Source organism: Rosa rugosa, chromosome 1 (assembly GCF_958449725.1).
Source record: "Rosa rugosa chromosome 1, drRosRugo1.1, whole genome shotgun sequence".
Classification (NCBI taxonomy): Eukaryota; Viridiplantae; Streptophyta; class Magnoliopsida; order Rosales; family Rosaceae; genus Rosa; species Rosa rugosa.
In genome coordinates this window covers 53,438,167-53,457,436 of record NC_084820.1, presented here as the reverse complement: position 1 = coordinate 53,457,436, position 19,270 = coordinate 53,438,167, and the positions used below count along the sequence as shown (strand labels likewise).

General features: G+C 37.5%; 2 protein-coding genes across 3 annotated transcripts; one reads left to right on the top strand and one right to left on the bottom strand.

Annotated features, from left to right (window-relative positions):
• Positions 1-913: 913 nt before the first annotated feature.
• LOC133725451 (mitochondrial import inner membrane translocase subunit TIM23-2-like) lies at positions 914-2,910 on the top strand. The gene is made up of 2 exons (XM_062152718.1): positions 914-1,631; positions 2,670-2,910. The coding sequence occupies exon 1, from the start codon at positions 1,044-1,046 to the stop codon at positions 1,611-1,613; it is 570 nt and encodes a 189-aa protein (XP_062008702.1). The 5' UTR covers positions 914-1,043; the 3' UTR covers positions 1,614-1,631; positions 2,670-2,910.
• Positions 2,911-3,938: 1,028 nt separating this feature from the next.
• LOC133725450 (dihydrolipoyllysine-residue acetyltransferase component 3 of pyruvate dehydrogenase complex, mitochondrial-like) lies at positions 3,939-10,418 on the bottom strand. 2 transcript variants are annotated; one of them, XM_062152716.1, is made up of 19 exons: positions 10,038-10,418; positions 9,396-9,486; positions 8,785-8,855; positions 8,562-8,656; positions 8,442-8,482; positions 7,499-7,554; positions 7,344-7,418; positions 7,140-7,232; positions 6,612-6,866; positions 6,445-6,517; positions 6,195-6,295; positions 5,726-5,811; positions 5,569-5,644; positions 5,154-5,221; positions 4,976-5,042; positions 4,797-4,892; positions 4,604-4,706; positions 4,434-4,529; positions 3,939-4,324 (listed from the first exon to the last, which is right to left on the bottom strand). In XM_062152716.1, exons 1-19 carry the CDS (start codon positions 10,077-10,079, stop codon positions 4,254-4,256), a joined length of 1,656 nt encoding a protein of 551 aa, XP_062008700.1. In that variant the 5' UTR covers positions 10,080-10,418; the 3' UTR covers positions 3,939-4,253. The 2 variants fall into 2 exon arrangements, with proteins under 2 accessions (XP_062008700.1, XP_062008701.1); XM_062152717.1 differs by having other exon boundaries at positions 9,405-9,486; positions 10,038-10,416.
• Between the last annotated feature and the right edge of the window lie 8,852 nt (positions 10,419-19,270).

Sequence of the window (19,270 nt, the reverse complement as noted above, 5' to 3'; positions counted from 1 at the left end):
GAGTAATTCCACAATATCCGATATATGGATTGCATGTGGGAAGAGATCAACACACATACATTACCCATGTGATGAAGTACCAAAATTATTTCCAAAATTCATGTACTTGGGAGCAGTATGCCAGTATTGTATGATACTAAATGGGTAACCACATGGATCGAACCACATCGTAGTAGCTCTTATTACTAATACTTTATATTGCTTTTGTTGTACTTTTTCATTTTCATTCACGGGGTTTTGGTATTACGTCCCCCCCCCCCCCCCCCGGTTGTATTTTTTATAATTATTAGTGAAAAAGGCGTGATGGCCAAACCTCCCACTGGGTTCCAGCCATAAAAAAAAAAGTAAATCACATTCACATTGTCAATATACAGAACATTTATAATTACATATAGATAAAAACACTAGTTTAGCAATTTACTACAGTTTTAGTTAATTACTCGTCTATATTAAATATCACAATTCTATTATTTATGTATAATTTTAGAGAGGTTATATTGTAAATAGATTTATTATAGGTTAGTTTAGTCTATATAAAAATTTCATTCAAAAATATCATTTTATAAATGCAAATAATGTGATTTCTTTATTTTTAACCGAAATCTCCACCGAAATCGAAACTTTCTCCGAAATTTCCTTAAATTTGAAGTACCGAAATCGAAACCGAAACCGAAATTTGAAACCTTGGAAATAAGTGCCTTGGCCCTTGTGGAAAAGAAGAACGGAGAAACGTCCCGAAACGTTGATATTTCCAAAACGCGTTTCGAGGTCATGCTCAGAATCTTTTGGTCGTAGGTCAATCTTGCGAACACGTATCAAAGCTCATTGATATTCGACCCGACCCACTTAACACCGACCCAAAATGATTCCTTTAATTTCTTTTTTCTTTTTCTTTTTCTTTTTCCGCACGAAAAAATAAAATAAAATTCCTTTTCTTCTCTGGTCTCGCCAAAGTTGCGACCTTTCCAAACCAAACCCTAAACGAAGCCCCTTCCCCTTAAACCTGAGAGCTCCTCTCTCTCTCTCTCTCCACCTCCACCACTATGTCTCAACCCATGTCCTCCGATCACGACCACAACAACTCCGACGCGGTCCCGACCCGCCTCTACAACCCCTACCAAGATCTCCAGGTCCCAATTCAAAACCTTTACCACCTCCCCACCTCCCCGGAGTTCCTCTTCGTCGAGGAGGCCCGCCGCCAGCGCCGCTCCTGGGGCGAGAATCTCACCTTCTACACCGGCTGCACCTACCTCGCCGGCGCCGTCGGCGGCGGATCCGTCGGCCTCGTCTCCGGCGTCCGATCGTTCGAATCCGGCGACACCACCAAGCTCAGGATCAACCGGGTCCTCAACTCGTCGGGCCACACGGGTCGGGTCTGGGCCAACCGGCTCGGCGTGATCGGGTTGCTCTATGCGGGTATGGAGAGCGGGGTTCAGGCGCTGAGGGATACGGACGATGTCTGGAATAGCGTTGCCGCGGGGCTCGGTACCGGAGCGGTGTACCGTGCGGCGAGGGGAGTGAGGTCGGCGGCGGTGGCCGGCGCCGTTGGAGGAGTGCTAGTCGGAGTGGCAGTTGCGGCAAAGCAGGGGCTGAAGCGATACGTGCCGATATGAAAGGAGGGTGGAGTGATGGTATGGCTTGTTTTGTTTAGTTTTGAAGCAATTTTGATAGTACCATTTAGGCATCGGAATTGATAAAAATGTTTACTTGGGCAATGCTATGCTTGGAATTTAAATTAAAATGAAATTATTGATTTACAAGTAGTTGAGCATGGGAGACACATGCAGTTGTAGCTTCTTTTTTTTTTAGTTTTTGGTTAGATTTTTGATGTAATCTGTCGAATTGTCCTAATAATGAATAATTGGGTTGCATTTGGAGTTCTGGGTGTGCATGGTATATTTGGTGATATTACAAAGATGCAATCTTTAGTATGTCGAACATTGGTATGCAATGTAGTTGTTGAATTTTGATTCTGCAATGGTTGATGGCTGGCAAAAGTCTGTGCTTTTGTTTCATTTCTGCTAGTTCGTTAGTTTTCCATTTCATTTCCAGCCAGTTCTGATAAGGGAACAGAGCCCTGTACCTATTTTCTTTTGAAATAACGCTTTTTGTATGAATACATGAGTAAAGAGGGTTTCTTTAGAGGTTGCTTATCATTAGGCATGTGTTGTTCAATCTTTCATGAATGCGTTCTGGGCTATGGTCTTTCATCATGGATTATTCTCTTATATCACTAGGTAGCTTATCAATATATGGAGGCCAGAAGGTTTTGTCTAGTTACTTTCATCGTATGAATTCAGGATGGCAGATAAAGCTATGTTTTACCGAGTATGGCTTCTCTCTATAGGTGACATTTGGAGTGACTTTGATACGTTTGGGTTTGGATGGATATAATAAGTTGCTTTCTTTATGGTCTTTGTGTTGATGGTAGATGACATCCTTCTGGAAGTGAAACCCACACAAAAGTAGGAGCAAAGTACAAACACCATGTCTATACTCTATACAAATATGAACTACTTTCATACTTCTGCCACATAGGATATTTATATTGAACTGTGTCATTTCTCTGTTCTCTTCATATTTTTTGCATCTTGATTTCGGATGGTATTCAAAGCTGGTTTCAAACAAGCTCTGACTTTCTTGTTGCGTCACTTGTCATTACTTCCCAGGATCCTGAAAGTATTTATTAGCTACAGTAGGTGGTGTGGGTAGATTCAAAAGTGAAAGCAAGCTTACAGTTGCGATGCGCGATGTTAAATCTCGATCGCAATTTGAGTTTCTTGGGGTCATCTTTAGAAATCTGTTTATTCAACATATGTCACTCTGTATTACAAATCACATTCCGTTCTTACAGTGTATTTTTGAACAATTTACTTTCATCTCTAGTAAATCTTCATCTTTTCTAAAGCCCATCACACCTTTGAACATTGACTGCAGTTTGCGTTACTTGTGATATACATATAATTTGTGAATGCTAAGGTTAATAGAGATTTTATATTTTGCAAAATTCTCGTACTTTTAGTATCCTTGTTTTGTTGATATCAGATTCCAAGTTAATAGGGTGAAGATTGATAGTTGTGCATGTGTGTTCTTGATTCATCAACTTCCTTAACTACTTTTCCTCATTAAGGATGAGAGAAACGGTGACTCATGATGGTTTGCATATGAAAAACAGAGATATAAGAGAATAAATGCTATGGCGATGATGTTCTTCAGCAAAGGGTGTAGGTTGTGAGTAGTCGAATTTATGGGTTCATTTGAAAGTTGACCCTGTTTCGTCCATTTTCTCCCTATGTTCACTTCCCTCCGCTCTTTTGTCAGATACGGAATTTCTAATGATAACCTGTTTTACTGTAATTCTGTAAATGATACAACAATTGGATTCACGGCTCACCGTCGATACTCTGAAACGATGCGATACAATTTAAGCCAAAGCAATTCTTCCTTTTAATTATCACCAAATCTTAACCGTCGGCTTATTTGAACTGTGATTACAAATAAATAGAATCTAATGCTTGGACAGAGCAACTCAATGATTAGTCATCCCTGGAACAAAAATTAAATTTGTTGCAATGAGTAAACGACTTTGTTTACCATGCATGGAACCAATCATTGCAGGTCTCCATCGAGACTCGGCTGACTTAATACTACTTTCCCACCAATGTTGGGCATAAAAGACTAGAGGAGAGGATGAGTTAAACTTGGGCTACTTTTGGGTAGATAACAGCTCCAATTTAACTAAATGAAAACATTTCACTTCCACAGTGATGAATAACAGAGTAACTTCTCTTCAAAAAATAATTAACTCGAGAAAAAATGTTCACACTAGACTTCACTTATTTTCTTTATGCTTTTCGCTAGAAATCGGGATCATTGTTGGAGCAAAAGCCAAAATGCTGAGCTAGGACCAGATATGCAATGATCTTGCGATGTAAGAGTTAAATAGAATGGGAAAAATCTATATCTTCCAAATATTCACAGTAATATGATTAAAAACAAAGTTGAAGTCAACTTTCAGGTGAGATACAATGGGGCTTTATACTCTACATAAGCAAAATTAAATTCAAAATCTGATGCCTCAAACAACCCCTTTTATTTCAAAGCTTTACTCTACTTTGAATTAATGAACACTGCAAAATGAATTCCTCTGTGACGGTCATCTGAATCCCATGGGATTGGTTCATGTCCCTTGTCTTGATGAATTACACAAGGGGGAAAAAAATTATTTCAGTGAAGATCAAAAAACCGTTGATTTAGAGCAACATTGACTCTGGATTCTCGATGTAGCCTTTGAATGCTTTTAGCCACTCAGCACCAATTGCACCTAAAACCCAGAGCAAGCGACATTGTTAAGTTGTTATATTTCAGAGATGTACATCTTGTCTTAATAAATTTCAGATTTTCAACTCTTAAAAAAAATCAGATCAACATACCGTCAATAACACGATGATCACAGCTTAGTGTTGCAGATAGGAAAGATGCAAACTTGTATTGCTCGGGCCCGGAACTAGGTACAACCCTCTTCTCAGCTGCTCAATGACAACATACATTAAACAAAGAAATAGTATTGTTCGAAGAGGACATAATTAAGTTCCAATCTTACCTGACCCAATTGCCAGAATGCCTGATTGGGGAGGGTTAATGATGGCACAAAATTGTTTGATGCCAAATGGACCTCCCAAATTCGACACTGTAAATGTCCCTCCCTGTAAAAAGTATAAACCAAGTATCCTTAGATAAGAATCATGAGGCATCATTAACTGACAATCAATTACTGATATAGAAACTATTCTAACCTCATAATCTTCTGGCTTTAAGCTGTTCTCCTTGGCTTTTTGGGCCAGCAGCTTAACCTCCTCAGATATAGCGGATAGTCCCTTTTTGTTCGCATCCTACAGATTTAACCATGTAGATTCAGGCAAAGTTCTATTATAACCAAGTATTCCAAAAGGATGGGACCAGGCCCAGCACTCACCCTGACGACAGGAACATATAGTCCATTGTCTGTCTGCACTGCAACATTAACATTCACATTGTGATACCTATGAATAGAAACAAAAGATGGAAGTGTTACTACAAATATGATATCACAACTTAATCAATTTTTCATATTGTAAACTTTTCTTTTCAAAAGAACTATATGGTAAACTCACTGGCGGATGCAATCATCTGTCCATGAGCTATTGACCTGAGGAATCTTTTGAAGAGCCAAAGCAGCAGCCTGCAGTAGTAGTTAATGCACAGTTAATTTAGGGTAGAAAACAATACCATATACCTCCACCATACTATCTATATATCTGCTCTTACAACTGATAACTCAAAAATTATTCTGATTCTAGTGATCCCCAGAAGACTAGAACTCATCAGTCATCCCCTTGATACACCTCGGTAGATTCATATGATCACTAGAATATCTGCTCTTACAGATCATGAGTCTTATTTTCATCATTATACACACTACAGATTACTACAACCATTCTCATTCTGCATCCAAACACCTCATAAATTCCATTTCTTACTGATACCCACCCAGTAGGAAACATAATGAGTTCCGGGTGAGTACTATACCTTTATTACAAGATCATTGATAGATATCCGCTTCCCACCTGTAGCTTCTTGCAATGAATTGAGCTGGCCTCTCAACCTACACATAAAGCAAGAGTTCAACACGTTTTGCAATATTCAGTTTGTTCAATTCTAAAATGTTCAAGATACTTATACTCACTCAACGAGCTTGTCGACACATGTATCTACTGTCAAATAATAATGAGGAATAGTTTGCTTTGAGAATAATAATCTTGAAGCTGTAACCTGCCAAAATCATACCAGAAATAGCTTCAGCAAGATTACAGTTAGAAGTTATAACGAGGAATGATCAATTAGAAAGATAAAAAAACCTTTTCCGATAGAAGTGACAAACCAAATAAAACATGTTGAAAAATCATCAGAGGCAGTTCTTCAGGTACAACAAATACAATAAACGTGGTAGTAAGAAGTAATAAGTTGACGAAAAATTGCCAAAAAGACAAGAATATAGACAAAGACAAATATTGCAAGTGTAATGATAGGCCAGAGCTGAATGGAAGAATTTGGCCTAGTGATTCTACAGAAAAAGATTCCATATATCCTCTCAACATCATCAAATTCGACTTAAATGTGATAGTAATGAGCACAGTCGGTCCCTCTAATTTTACCTTCCGTATCTGAGTATGAGGGATGTCCGTGTAATCCAGTGCTGGGGCTGCAGCACCCTTAGCCTTCGGAGCTGGTTCAGAAACTTGCTTCCCACCAGAAGCTACATAATGAGAAGGGAAACAACACCCAAAATCAATAATCTATGTGGATTTACTACAACAAAGGTATGGAAGACAAGAATTAAATGAAATATTAAACAAAGAGAAATATATAAGTAGTAAACAAAATTTAGGTGATAAGATATCATACCCAAGTACTCTTCAATATCAGCCTTCACAATGCTTCCATCCGGGCCTGTTCCTTTGATACTTGAGAGGGGTACCTAGAGCAACACAGAAGTCAGAAATAGCCAAATGACGACATGTTTCCAACAATCAAATGATAACAATTTAGTCATGGCATTGAATATGGCACACCTTGTGTTCCTCAGCCAAACTTCTTGCAAGAGGACTTGCAAATACACGATCTCCAGAAGGAGGAGCTGCACTGGGCTTTGAAGTCTTTGGCTCGGGAGCAGCAACTGGTGCTTCAACTGCCTCTTTTTTGGGCGGGGGAGGTGGGCTAGAGTCAGATGACCCTTTAGCTACATCACCACCAGAACCTGATGCTGATGGTGTGTAATCTTTGAACTTTGCAATATCTTCCTCATCTTCAACAGTTACGCAGATCACCTAAGTATCAAATTGTAGACGTTAGCAAAGTACAAACATAGTATCAAGATGTTTCTTTCTTTTCAGTATACTTTATTTCCATTCTTAGACACATCAAAAGCAACATGATTACATATTAAAACCCAAGATCCCCTACCATCAAATATAGTTGCTACATCACCAATTTTGATTCCTTAGATACTTTCCCATTCTTAAACACCACCGACCACAACCCAAAAACGATAAAAGAAAAAAAAAAAAGGACAGAAAAGTGCTGCACAACAAAATCTATACCTCGCCAACTTTGATTCCTTGGGCCCCTTCTCCTTGTACAATCTTGGCAAGATATCCGTCCTCCATGCATTCCATCTCAACTGTAGCTTTATCCTTAACAGGTATATGGATAAAGTAAATGTCAGCTTGCCATCATGAAAAAAAGTTTAGCAACAGACATTATTACTTTTCCAGACTTGAAACGCAAACAGTACAAGAACATACAGTTTCAACTTCACAGAGCACTTCACCAGGAGAAACTTGATCACCCTCTTTCTTCAACCACCTTACAATATTACCCTGCATATCATAAATAATGATCAAGGGAAACAAAGTTTGGAAAGGTATGTTATGCTGCTAAGCTTCAAAACAGTACATACCTCAGACATAGTAGGTGAAAGAGAAGGCATTCCAATTTCTTGGTGCGGAGGAAGGCCTGAAGGATGTTGCAGATGATCCAAAATGTGTTAGATGATCACATGATTCAAGATTATGTTTTAGGAAATGATCAATCAGCAAAAAGTAAAACGACGAAAGAAGATGACACTTCAATAGGAGATGCAGATGCAATTCCAGAAAATAATCATGTAACTCATGGAACCACAATTCATTTCCAAATCATGGAGGACATTTTTTTGCTGTAAAATTAGAACATAAGAATGTTTATAAATTTTAGTGATTCCATGGAAAGAAGATTAAAAGATACAATCTATGCACACATGTGGGGTCAAAAGCAATAAGTTGAAATAAGATCTTTAAAAGATAAAGTATAAAGAATATATAAAAAAAAGCTTCAGCATGAACTTAAGTTCTTGGAATTACGAAAAATTATACATAACCTGTTTCTAGAAAATGAATGGCATGTGCGTCTTGAAACGATTTTACGGATGGAAAAGAACTACCAAATGAAAACAGTAACCAACATAAAAACCCAAAATTATCAATGACAATGGCACACTTTCAGAACCAACATGAATAGCCTATTGCTATAAACTTGTATTGTTGATGCTGCTCTTAGAAGGGACATGAAGGGTATCCTTGTAATGGTTTGTGCCCACCCTCAAGTCTTAAAATAATTGAATAGTAATCGAAAAGCACTATCGCATGAAAACAATAACCAACACAAAAAGGCCATGACCATCAATGACAACAGTGCATCTTCAGAACCAAACCTAATAGACTATCGCTAGAAACTTATATAGTTGAAGCTGCTCTTCTAAGGAGAATGAAATGCATCATCTTATTAGGGGATGCAAATGCTGAAGTGCACTAAATGACACATTCCACAGTGAGATACAGAAATCCAAATACCAAGAGTCATACCTGCATCAGAGGAAAAGCCTCTCCTCAATTGTCCCTGCAAACTGGTATAGTGGAAAAATAGATGTATCAATAAAGAATTTTGACACGCTTACAAAGTAGCAAAATCCAGAACTGTCATACCATGAAATCTGATTGTTATATATTGATCCAGAAATTGAACTCCCCATATTCATTGTTGTTGAGACATTCCTGGTGAATGTGCCAGACAGTGATTTCTACAAAGCATGACATGTAATAGTGTTATACAAAGGGGTGACCCAACACTATTTGCACAGAATTCTGATCACGGCACAGTTTGTAATATTTATTGCTATATTACATGATGGAAACCAGCTGAACTTACAGTGCTACTGCTGAACGACCTAGTTTCTCCTCCCAAAGGCGCAAAACCATGACAATGAACCTTACGTATATCTGAGAGAAAATTTGACTTTGTTCAGCTAGACAAAGGCCATTGGCCACAGAATTAACTAATCCAAGCAGCTACGTTCATTCAATAAACACCACATCTCTTCAAGCCTTAAAAAAAGATTAATAGGAATGTCCAGGAATTCAGATTAAGTGGCTAAACTACACTAATATTAACTAATGAAATTCAGAATTCTCAGCACAATTATTCTTCTCTGAGTCTCACTTAAAGATGTGAAGAGTGACAAGAAATGTATCTGAGTACATATAATCCAGTTGAATGTCCTTTCTCAATTGCATGCAGTCCGGTCCGGTCAGCAAGTTATCGCAATTTTACACAGACAACCATAAAAAAAGAAAGAATGATAAACTTCCATCTTAGTGCTACAGCAACACAACATGCTGCTTCTAGCTATCATCGGGTCAGAGCAAAGCATATTTTGACAGCAACATAGGTAGCGTTCGCATGAGAAACTAACAGGAACACTTAAAAGACTTGCACACAAACAAAGAAATGAATAAATATAACACAATAAAGGCATTCACTTGTCTTACCAGTAGTGGGTTGAGCATTGTGTGAAAAACAACGCACCAAGAGGGCACGATCATGCCTTAGTAAGTTGGGAGCATTCCTTAACTGCAATGGGACCAAAAATATTACAAGTTTACATTAAAGAACCCATCAAAGCAACACCGAAACGTAAGTTTCATAAACTAATACTGGAATCACACATGGATAAGTGAAACAAACCACGGAAAACAAGAGTAAACACTCAACCTTATACATTGAAAAAAAAAAAGCACGAAGAATTTCAAAACTAGTGAAATTCAAGTAAAACCATCCTGGACAAAGTAATTTTAAACCACCGAAATAAGAAGTGAATCTGAAAGTGACAGTGCCTCCATCTATATTCTATAGTCTATACCCACACAGAGGCAAGCCCCAACAACCCAAAGCAAAATTCAGATACAAGCTCTGTGAATAAACTAAAACTTAAAACCAGAAGCACGAAGAACATGAGCAGTATTCTATATATCACTTTAAAACTTTGGTTTAATTCAAGTTTCAACACTTTATGTATTCAGATTAACCAGTAGCAACTCAAAGCTTTAGAATCAAAAGGCCAACAAAATCAACAGCAATCAGCCAGATTAGAATCAAAACCAAATTGAAATTGAGGAGCGGACCTTTTTGGAGTGGTGGATGATATGAGATGCGTAAGAAGACATATTTGGAGGCAGAGCGATCGATCAAGTAACCAAAACCCAGAAAAACCCGAATCGGGAATGTGGCGAGGAACCAAAGTTTATTAGGGAGGGTTGGTTGATCGAAACAGATCCGCGCGGTGATAGTATCTCTCTATTTATGTTTATGTGTGTGATTGATTGTATGAGAGAGAGAGAGCTACTACTGAAACCCCAAATGGAATAAAGATGGAGAGTGGGAGAATAGTTGGGCCGGGTGGGCTTTTTTTTTTGTTTGTTTGCTGGAATCGGGTGAGTTGGCGCCCGCCTTTCTGGAATCACCACCTAACTCGGCTTTTTAAGCAGCAGCTGCCCTCTGCCCTCTGCCTGCCATCTCCTATTTCAGGATCCGTCAAACTTTTATACCTCATTTGGTACTTTCTTTTTATTAATGTTCAGAGTACAAATGTGGTGCTCTCTTTTGCTTTCGTTTTTTTTTTTTCTTGTGTGGGACCGTTTTGTGTTCGGTTGACAATTTATTTTCACGAGTTGGATGTAGAGACAGGTAAATTGACCGGATTTTGACCCAGACGGGTTTGGATTGAAAATTTTGATCCGTTGATCTGTTAATGAACTGAATCCATTAACCTGTTTATTTAACGGATCAAATACGGATTTAGGTCGATCCAATCCATTAATGATCCAGTCCGTTTTCATAATAATAAAATATTATTTTTTATTAATACATTATTATTTTAAAAAAAATATAAAATATTAATAATTTCTTAATATATTTTTTTTTTTTTTTTGCAAAAACATAAGGGACGGTCTTCATAAACCGAGTCCATCAGTCCATCACCCAAGAAACATTATTGATAAAGGCTTTGTTTAGTTTACCAAAAAACTAAGAAAGTTGTAGAAGCACAATTAATCTCATACACATCTCCTGACGTCTCTTTTAATTTATGGTGCAGCTATTGCCACCCTACCATTTTTTTTTTTTTGGTACATATGGGGCCATCAGCCCAGAAAGAAACAACTAGCTAGCACAGCTAGCCATAAAACCTCTAGCTCTAGAGGTCCCAACAATATCGTCCAACAAATATTCAGTAATCAAGGCAGGAGGGTCATGCAAGATGCAGATTCCTTATTGCCACCCTACCATTTTCTTTGTTCACCCTACAAATATTTGAATTATTGAAAGACTATATTACTCAAATGCAAAATGACTAATAAGTACACTAATTTTCTAAAATTTAAATTTTTAAGGAAAACTAAATACATAACTAATTAAATACACAACTACTTAATTTCTCTTCTGATAACATTAATCTTCATCTTCTCCATCCAAATTTCAATTTATTACAATTTTCTTTTTTATCTTTTTGTTGCGTCCTCATTAACGCAATTCACAAAACCATTAGTGTTAACTTCATCAAAATCTTTATAATGCCTTTATAAACACCGAAAGTAAAAAATTTAAAACACGAAAAAAAAAATCAATCTTTTTTTCATTGCTCATAATAGCACTTACTAATTTTTTTAATATGGATTGAAATAAACGAACATTGAAATTGAATGGAAAAAAAAAATGGAAGTAAATCAAATTATGATTTTATTAGGAAACTTTAATATATTTTAGGACGTTTTTTAATAGGGAAATGATGGAAAATGTCACTTTAGAGAGTGAAATGATAATAAGGTCACCTAGTTTCCCACTTGATAAGAAGGTTCATTGTAAATTGTTATTAATATTAGTTTAGTCCTTATGAATAATGAGGTCATGTTAAAAAATGTCAGTTTTTAATTTTTATCATTCCGATTCTGCCCCTAAGGTAATAAACCTTTATAACATTCCATTTCAAAATCGGGGAGCTCAAATTTTCTCTCTCCTTTGATCAGAAAGCTTCCGATTCGATTTGATCGGAGATCTCTTTCCGAGATTCTTTCTTCGCCGCCCTCTCCGTCGGAAGCTTCCGATTTCTCTTTGTGCCTCTGCGACGATCTGAAAGTGGTTTTGGAGCTTCCTCAGCTCTTTTCTCTTTTTCTGGATCTCTGGCTTCGTCGGTGTTCGTCTTGATCACGTTATTGTGTTCTTCTTCTTCGTTGACTCAGTGCTTAGTTACAGTCTCTCTATTTCTTCCTCTCTTTGGTTTTCTCTGATCTGATCGGTAAGCCTTCTCTCTGTGAATTTGTTCGTTTTGGTTTTTGCAGTGTATTTTTGTTGTTTGTGTTAAATTGTTGAATTGTTCGTTTTGGATTACTGTTTTCTTCTCCTTCGTCGACTCAGTGCTATGTTGAATTGTTGATGATGTTTTGTGCTATTGCTGTACTATATTTGTTCTATACTGTGATTTTTTTATCAGTGACATGGCCAGTTACATTTTTAATACTGCTGATTTGTTCAGGAATTATCATTTATTTTGCGAGTATGATGTTGTTCTTCTGTTCAGGCATTAATAGTGACTTTGGCAGTGATAATTCTGTTGATTCCTTAGTAGTGACATGGTCAATTACGTTTATAATATTGTTATTCACTTATTCTGTTCAGGCATTAACAGTTACTTTGGCAGTGACTTGTTTGTGTTGATTCTGTTGATTTCCTTAGTAGTGACATGGATAGTGATTTGTTTTATTCTTGTGCAGTTGTTATGGATACTAGCTATGTTGTCAAGTTTATTTATTCTGGTGAAGCAGCGACAGTTCCATTGTTGCATAATTGGTCGTTTGTTGACCTATGCAATTCCATACGCTCTCGTTTTCCGGATTTGATTCAAGGCAATTTCATGTTGAGGTACATTATTCCTCCGGATTCTACTTCATGTTTTCTAGAGAGTGAAGTTGATATGAGAATGATTTTTAGGAATTTGGTTCGTTACAATTCTGATTTTGTTGAAGTGTTTGTGACTGATTTGCCTTCTATTAGTGAAAGTGTGGTGAGTAATACAGTGTGTGAGGATTCTAGTACCATGCTTGAGGAGAATGATTATTTGGGGTGTTATTGGGCAGAGGCACCGAAGAGTTATATGACGAAAGGTTGGGAGAGTTATGCTACCATCTGTTCTAGCCTTTCACGTTCAGCATCTGGCAGTGAGGCCTTCATCTCCTTTTCTTTTTCTTTCTTTTCAGCATCTTTCAATCTCTCTTCAATCTCCTTTGCTTTCTTCCTTCGTTTTGCTTTCACATCCCCCCACCAGTAAATGTTGTCCTTTTTCTGTGTTCTTCTCCTGTTCTTTAATCTCACAACGTAAGAGTAGAGACCCATTGATGATACAGTTTCACCAGAATGTTGCTCTGTAAGGCGCATTGTTAACTCGCCTTTTTTGTTCTCCTCTGGTGTCTTCTGCTCTTTCTCTGGGCTCAACGTACAAAGTGGAAAGCCACGCGCAGCTACAAGACTTTTCACTATCTGAAACATGTCAGGTTGTTTTTCCATTTCTTCGACTGTGAGCATGCAGACTGTGGGGCTCTGGAATAGTGAGTCCTTTTGCGATGGAGGTGTCGATTGAGTTTCTTCTTGCACTGTGCAGTGAGGTGGACAGTGCAGATCCCATGGGACTGAGCTTCCTCAACAGTCGATTGATCTTTATTTTCTGTGTTTTCAGCAGCCTTAGATGCAGCTCCATTTGATTCATTTTTTTCTTCTGCAGAGGTAGGTGGTGGGGAGCTGTGCTGCTGAGCTGCTGTTGAGGTGTGAGTCTTTGGGCTCAACATTTGCTCCAATTCCTTCAATTTTATCTCTAACTCCTTCACCGATGATGCAAGGCAGAAATTCTCGGTCACAAGTGTAGCATTTCGTTCCTCCAGATTCACCATGTCCTCCGTGATTTTTCTTAATTCCTATTCCTTTTCGTTCAGTTTTTCCTTCAAATTATCTTTCTCCACAGTCATATATCTTATCTCCTCCTCCTTTTTCTGAAGCTCATTCTCCCACTTGTTTTTTTCTGAAGTTGTTTCCTGTTCAGCCACCTCAACTTGTAGGTTATCTTCTTTGTTTTCACAATTCTGATCATCAGTTCCTTTTTCCTCTCATTCCGGAACTGTCTTTGCTTCATCTGATCTATTCTCCTCTTCCTCGGATTTTGATTCCTCTCTATCCTCCTTCAGGTTTTCAAAGATTTTCTGAAAGAAACATATTCAATATGTCAGTGACATGCTATGTGACATGAGCAATGACATGTTTACAACAGTTATGAAGGCCAGTGACATGAAGTGTGAATTGGCCATTGACATGCAGTGTGATAGTGACTTAATCGGTGACTTTTAACCAAGATAGTTACTTGGCCAGTTACTTGGCCAGTGACGTGTCCAGTGACAACTACTTTGACAGAGAAGAAAATACCTCTAGTTTTTTCAAGCTGTTAAAACTTGTCCAATTCTGTATCAGCTTCTGGATGTCCCATTTTCTCATCCCATGATCTTCGTTCTCCCTTCCAGATATTGGCTTGATTTTTCCAGTCTTTTGACAGAACCAATACTGCTTGCACAAAAAACAAAAAAAATTAGTCATAGTGACTTGACGAATGACATGCAGTTTGTCTTGATCAATGACTTAACCAGTTACATTTCAGTCTGACAGTAACTTACCAGTATTATCAGAACGCAGCCCCCCGTATTACCATATGGGCTGCTTGACTCATTTTTCTTTTTCAAAGTCTTTATAGACTTTTTTAAGAAGCTTCCAACTTCCCTTGCCCAGTCATAAGATCCGATCTTATCCAAATTTTCGCAGGCTTTGACGTAGTCCCATGAAATTGTTCCTCCTGCGTTTGGGAACAGAAACTTGATGGACAAGTCCAGCAAGATTAATCTTGCCACATTTTTGTCCTTCTTCTCAATCCCTTCCTCTGTTGTTGGATTGTCTTTCAGCGCATCTTGCAGAGCTTTCTCCACGGCTCTCTTGTTAATTCTCGCTGTGTTTGAAAAAAACTGCTGGACAAAGTCGGACTGATATGCACCCTCAGAAGTCTTTGGGACCAAGTCACCTTTTTCTGGCATTCCTAGGATCTTTGAAATATCTCTTGTCGAGATCCTGAATTTCTTCTTTCTAAAGAAGAAGAGGTCATTTTCATGGTCGTAGGCCTGCAGGAGGAGTGTAATGAAATCATCAGATTTCTTGGCTGACTTCTCCTCTATGTAGCCACCATGGAATGCATCGACAATTTTTCCAAATGGTGACTGCCTGAGCAAATCTAATGTTCTTGCACTGAGATTCTTCTTGTTATCTTTAATTGTGTTTAAGAAACTTATTAATGTGCACCTGTACTGCACATGTCCTGGTTTCACATTTCTCTTCCTCTTTGGTGATTGTTCTACTTTTTCTTCTTCTTCTGTTTCTTCCTGTCTTTTTTTTTTTTTGATTTCAAGCTCTTCTTGAGAATCTTCTTCAGTGATGGTTCTTCTTCTTCTTCTTCTGTTTCTTCCTGTCTCCTTTTTTTTTATTTCTTCAAGCTCTTTTTCGAATTCTTCTTTCTGTGTATCGTTCGATCGTGTTCTTCATCTTCTGATTCCACCTCTTGGTAGTCTTCGTCATCATCGCTTGGTTCCCTTTCTTTTCTTTTTGTTCTTGCCATTTCTGATGTTTAAATTCTGTTGAAAAAATAAGAAGGTTAGCATTGAGTTTGCAGTTACATAATCAGTTACGTAGTCAGTTACTTGGCCAGATACATATATTGTAAGTTACATGATCAGTTACATGGTCAGTTACAGCTAATGTCAATGACAACGTCAGTTACATAATCAGTTACTTGGCCAGTTACATATGTTGTAAGTTACATGATCAGTTACATGTTCAGTTACATACATTTTAAGTTACATGGCCAGTTACATGATCAGTTACATGATCAGTGACAGGAGTTTAACACACGTTGCCAATGAGTTGGTCTTTTCCAGTGACTTATCTGGCCTTTGACTTGTCTAGCGACCTGGCCAGTGACCTCACTGGCCAGTTTCATTATCTGAGCCTATAAAATATGTATTTGCACTAGCAGAATTTCCATTCAAGTAAAGCCTAAAGCCTAAACAGCATGACACACAGTCATTATCTCCATATAAATGGTTATGTTACTGTCCATGTCTCTGTATCAAATCACACCAAAATGGAAACAGAGCCCCTCAAAAATCAAATGATACCCAGTCAGTAGCCTATGTCACTGGCTATGTTACAGCATCAAACCTAAAATTTGAAGACAGTCATTGATCATCTCCACTCAAAAAAGCTTTAAATCTTCACTCAAACCAAAACTTGGAATCGAATTGTTTTGTTTCAGAATCAAATGCAGAAATACTATATCAATGACTCGAAATTAAGTAAGAGAAGATTCTGAGAATCGAGGCTGAAAGATTACCCGGTCGAGGTAGACGATTCGAGTTCTGCAATTCTTCGAATCCCTAAAATTTGGGGCTTTTTCTGTGAAGTACTTTTGCAGAGTCGGCGCTGCTTCACCGTTGACCAAAACAGTCGTCGGAGAATGTATGTGTCTCATAATGTGGCCGCCGGAGATGAAGATGAGACGGAGTAGGTTTGAGCGGTTTTGGAACTTTGAAATTCCGAATTATAATGTGGAGAAGATAAACAGTTGTGAAATTTCCAGTTAACTGCGAAAGAAACTGACGGTGGCAGTTTTTGTAATTAAGTTGAACTCTAGTGGTAGGTTGTGAACATGTGACCTTAATTATCATGGAGACATTTGTGGTGTTTAAATTATAATAAGGCACTTCAAAATGACCTTTTTTATCATTATCCCTTTTTTAATTGATATAAATTAAATGAGAAATTTTCGTTAAACAAAATTTATTTTTTAATTTGATATGTCATATGATGGAGGATATTCCTGGAAAGAGAAATGGGTTGGATAAGTAAATCTAATAATTGAAATTAAAATGTAGGGTGTAATGAGCAAGTAGGGTGAACAAAAAAAATTATAGGATGGCAATAGCCTCATCCTTTAATTTATCGGGTGTAGGGAATATTTTGATAATATAATTTTACTTTTGGTGATAATCTTCATGTTGTTTTAATATTTTATTAATATTTTATGAGGTATCATAATATAAATTTAATATTACTATTTAAAATTTAAAAATATTTAAAATTATAAATGGATCGGATTAGCGGATCAGGTATATGTTAATCTGGCAGATATGGATTTAGATCAAGCTATCAACGATCCGCGGGGTTAACAGAGCGGGTTCGGGTTGAATTCTTTTATTAGTAAACGGATTTGGATTTAGGTTGATCCACTCCAAATCCGGTCTATTTACAGGTCTAGTTGGATACACCTTGTGATATTTCGTGTTAGTAGTTAATATAGATTTTTACAGGTGTGAAATAGTAACTAAGCATGATATTAAAGTAATTGGTTGTATGAGGCATTTGGTTTTCTTATTATCGTTGAGTGACTTCAACTGTAATTTTTATTTCTTTTCTAATTAAGAAGTCATGTGGCAACAATTATTCGACTAATTTACTAATCGTGTTTATTATGGCCCGTTGATTACGGAGATTATGACTATACTTGAGAGTTGAGACGTGGTTAATATTGTAAACAAATGCTTGTAAGCAAGAGAATGTTACTGGCTGTAGCCCTAGGATTTGTTGTTGCGATCTTTCTAAGGTATTTTTGAGTGTAGACGATGGATGTGCCAATAGGAATAAGCCCTATGCTCTACTCCAAATGAGTGAGGGCCGGGGTTCTCATGATTGCGCACGACAACGGCTACTGGTTAGGGTATTATATGCTTTATTGGCTTTGTGGTTAAGCGATAATTGAGCTTCAATTATCGGTTGGAATAAGTTGATATTGATAATAGACAGACCTTGGTTTGGTTAATCCACAGCTCAAAAGGCTAGAAGCTTTAAAATTGAAGTCCAAACTACTTTTACCCATCTTTTTTTCCCCCTCTTTATGCCATTTCAATTTTCTTTTGTTTAAATCCGCCTCAAAGTTAACTCTCTTAAAGGTCCCACCATCACCTCCCTCTATCAGTATGTCTCATTTCCATCGTCATTTTTTATTTTTTTTATCCCCACCATAATGTCATTGAAATTTAAAACTGTGACCGTCACTGTATTAATTAGACTACTTAACTAACAGGCTACGACTCACAAATAAAAACACATTGCAGTGACTATGCACCAAATTATTGTATAGTTTTCAATGCAAGTAACCAACATTTTTTTTTAACAACTGCTTATCCAGTAACATCCACCCAATTGCTACATGATTCGATATTGGATAACTGCAATTTTCATATCTTCCACCCTCCATATGAAGATTTTGACGGTCTCCAAAACGGACTAAGCTGAAATCCCCATGCATGCCTCCAAAATGACTTGTATTCTTGGTTTCACATCACCTCTATCAAAATACCTAACAGAATATTATTGATCACGAATCAAGATTTTGATCGTCTCCAAAACAGCCAAAACAGACAAGTACTCGTACCTATATGAATGTTAATGCCAAATCGATTCACATGCTCTGTTTAAATACTATGCCACTATATCAAAATACGGTGTCAAAGGCTGTTAAACACTTTAGTCTTCTGGTCTTGGTAATCAAGCCTCATATACAAGTATCATCTCCATTACCAATCTGTTAACTAAGGCCACCCACCAATTCCAATTCCAATAACAATTAAACAATTACAAGCATCACGTAGGCAATAAATTCAAGCTCTAGCAAAGAATACATATAATATAATATATCATTCACAATTGATGCCCTCTCGACAACTCAGAAGGCCATTATTCACACCAACTCATAGCGTCTCCACTATCTCGTCATAGAGTAATAGAGACGTCCAATGGGTACCATGATATCGCCCTATTAACTCAACCATCTCTTCTTTCATAGGGTTAATGGTTGTCCAACGAAAGTTTACCGCTCAATGCATATGTTAAGCTATTTACCTTACTTTCGAGCAAGAACAAACATGGTTAACAAATTCTCGGATGTCGATTTATGCGACCTTGTTACGTGATGTACTTTAATTTTATTATGAATAAACAATCGATCATCATACTAATTAAAAGAAAAACAAAGAGTGAATCCCAAAATAAACGACTCCGATTATAAAAGTGTAAAGTAAACCTAAGCTCGTCGCGTTACAATAATGTTCACGTAGTCAGTTACTGATCAAGAATATCTTGCTCAACTACCCAGCGCGTTACACATTGGGCCGACCCAATGCATTGGGCCTCAATCCAGACTAAAAGAAAAGTACCGGACACG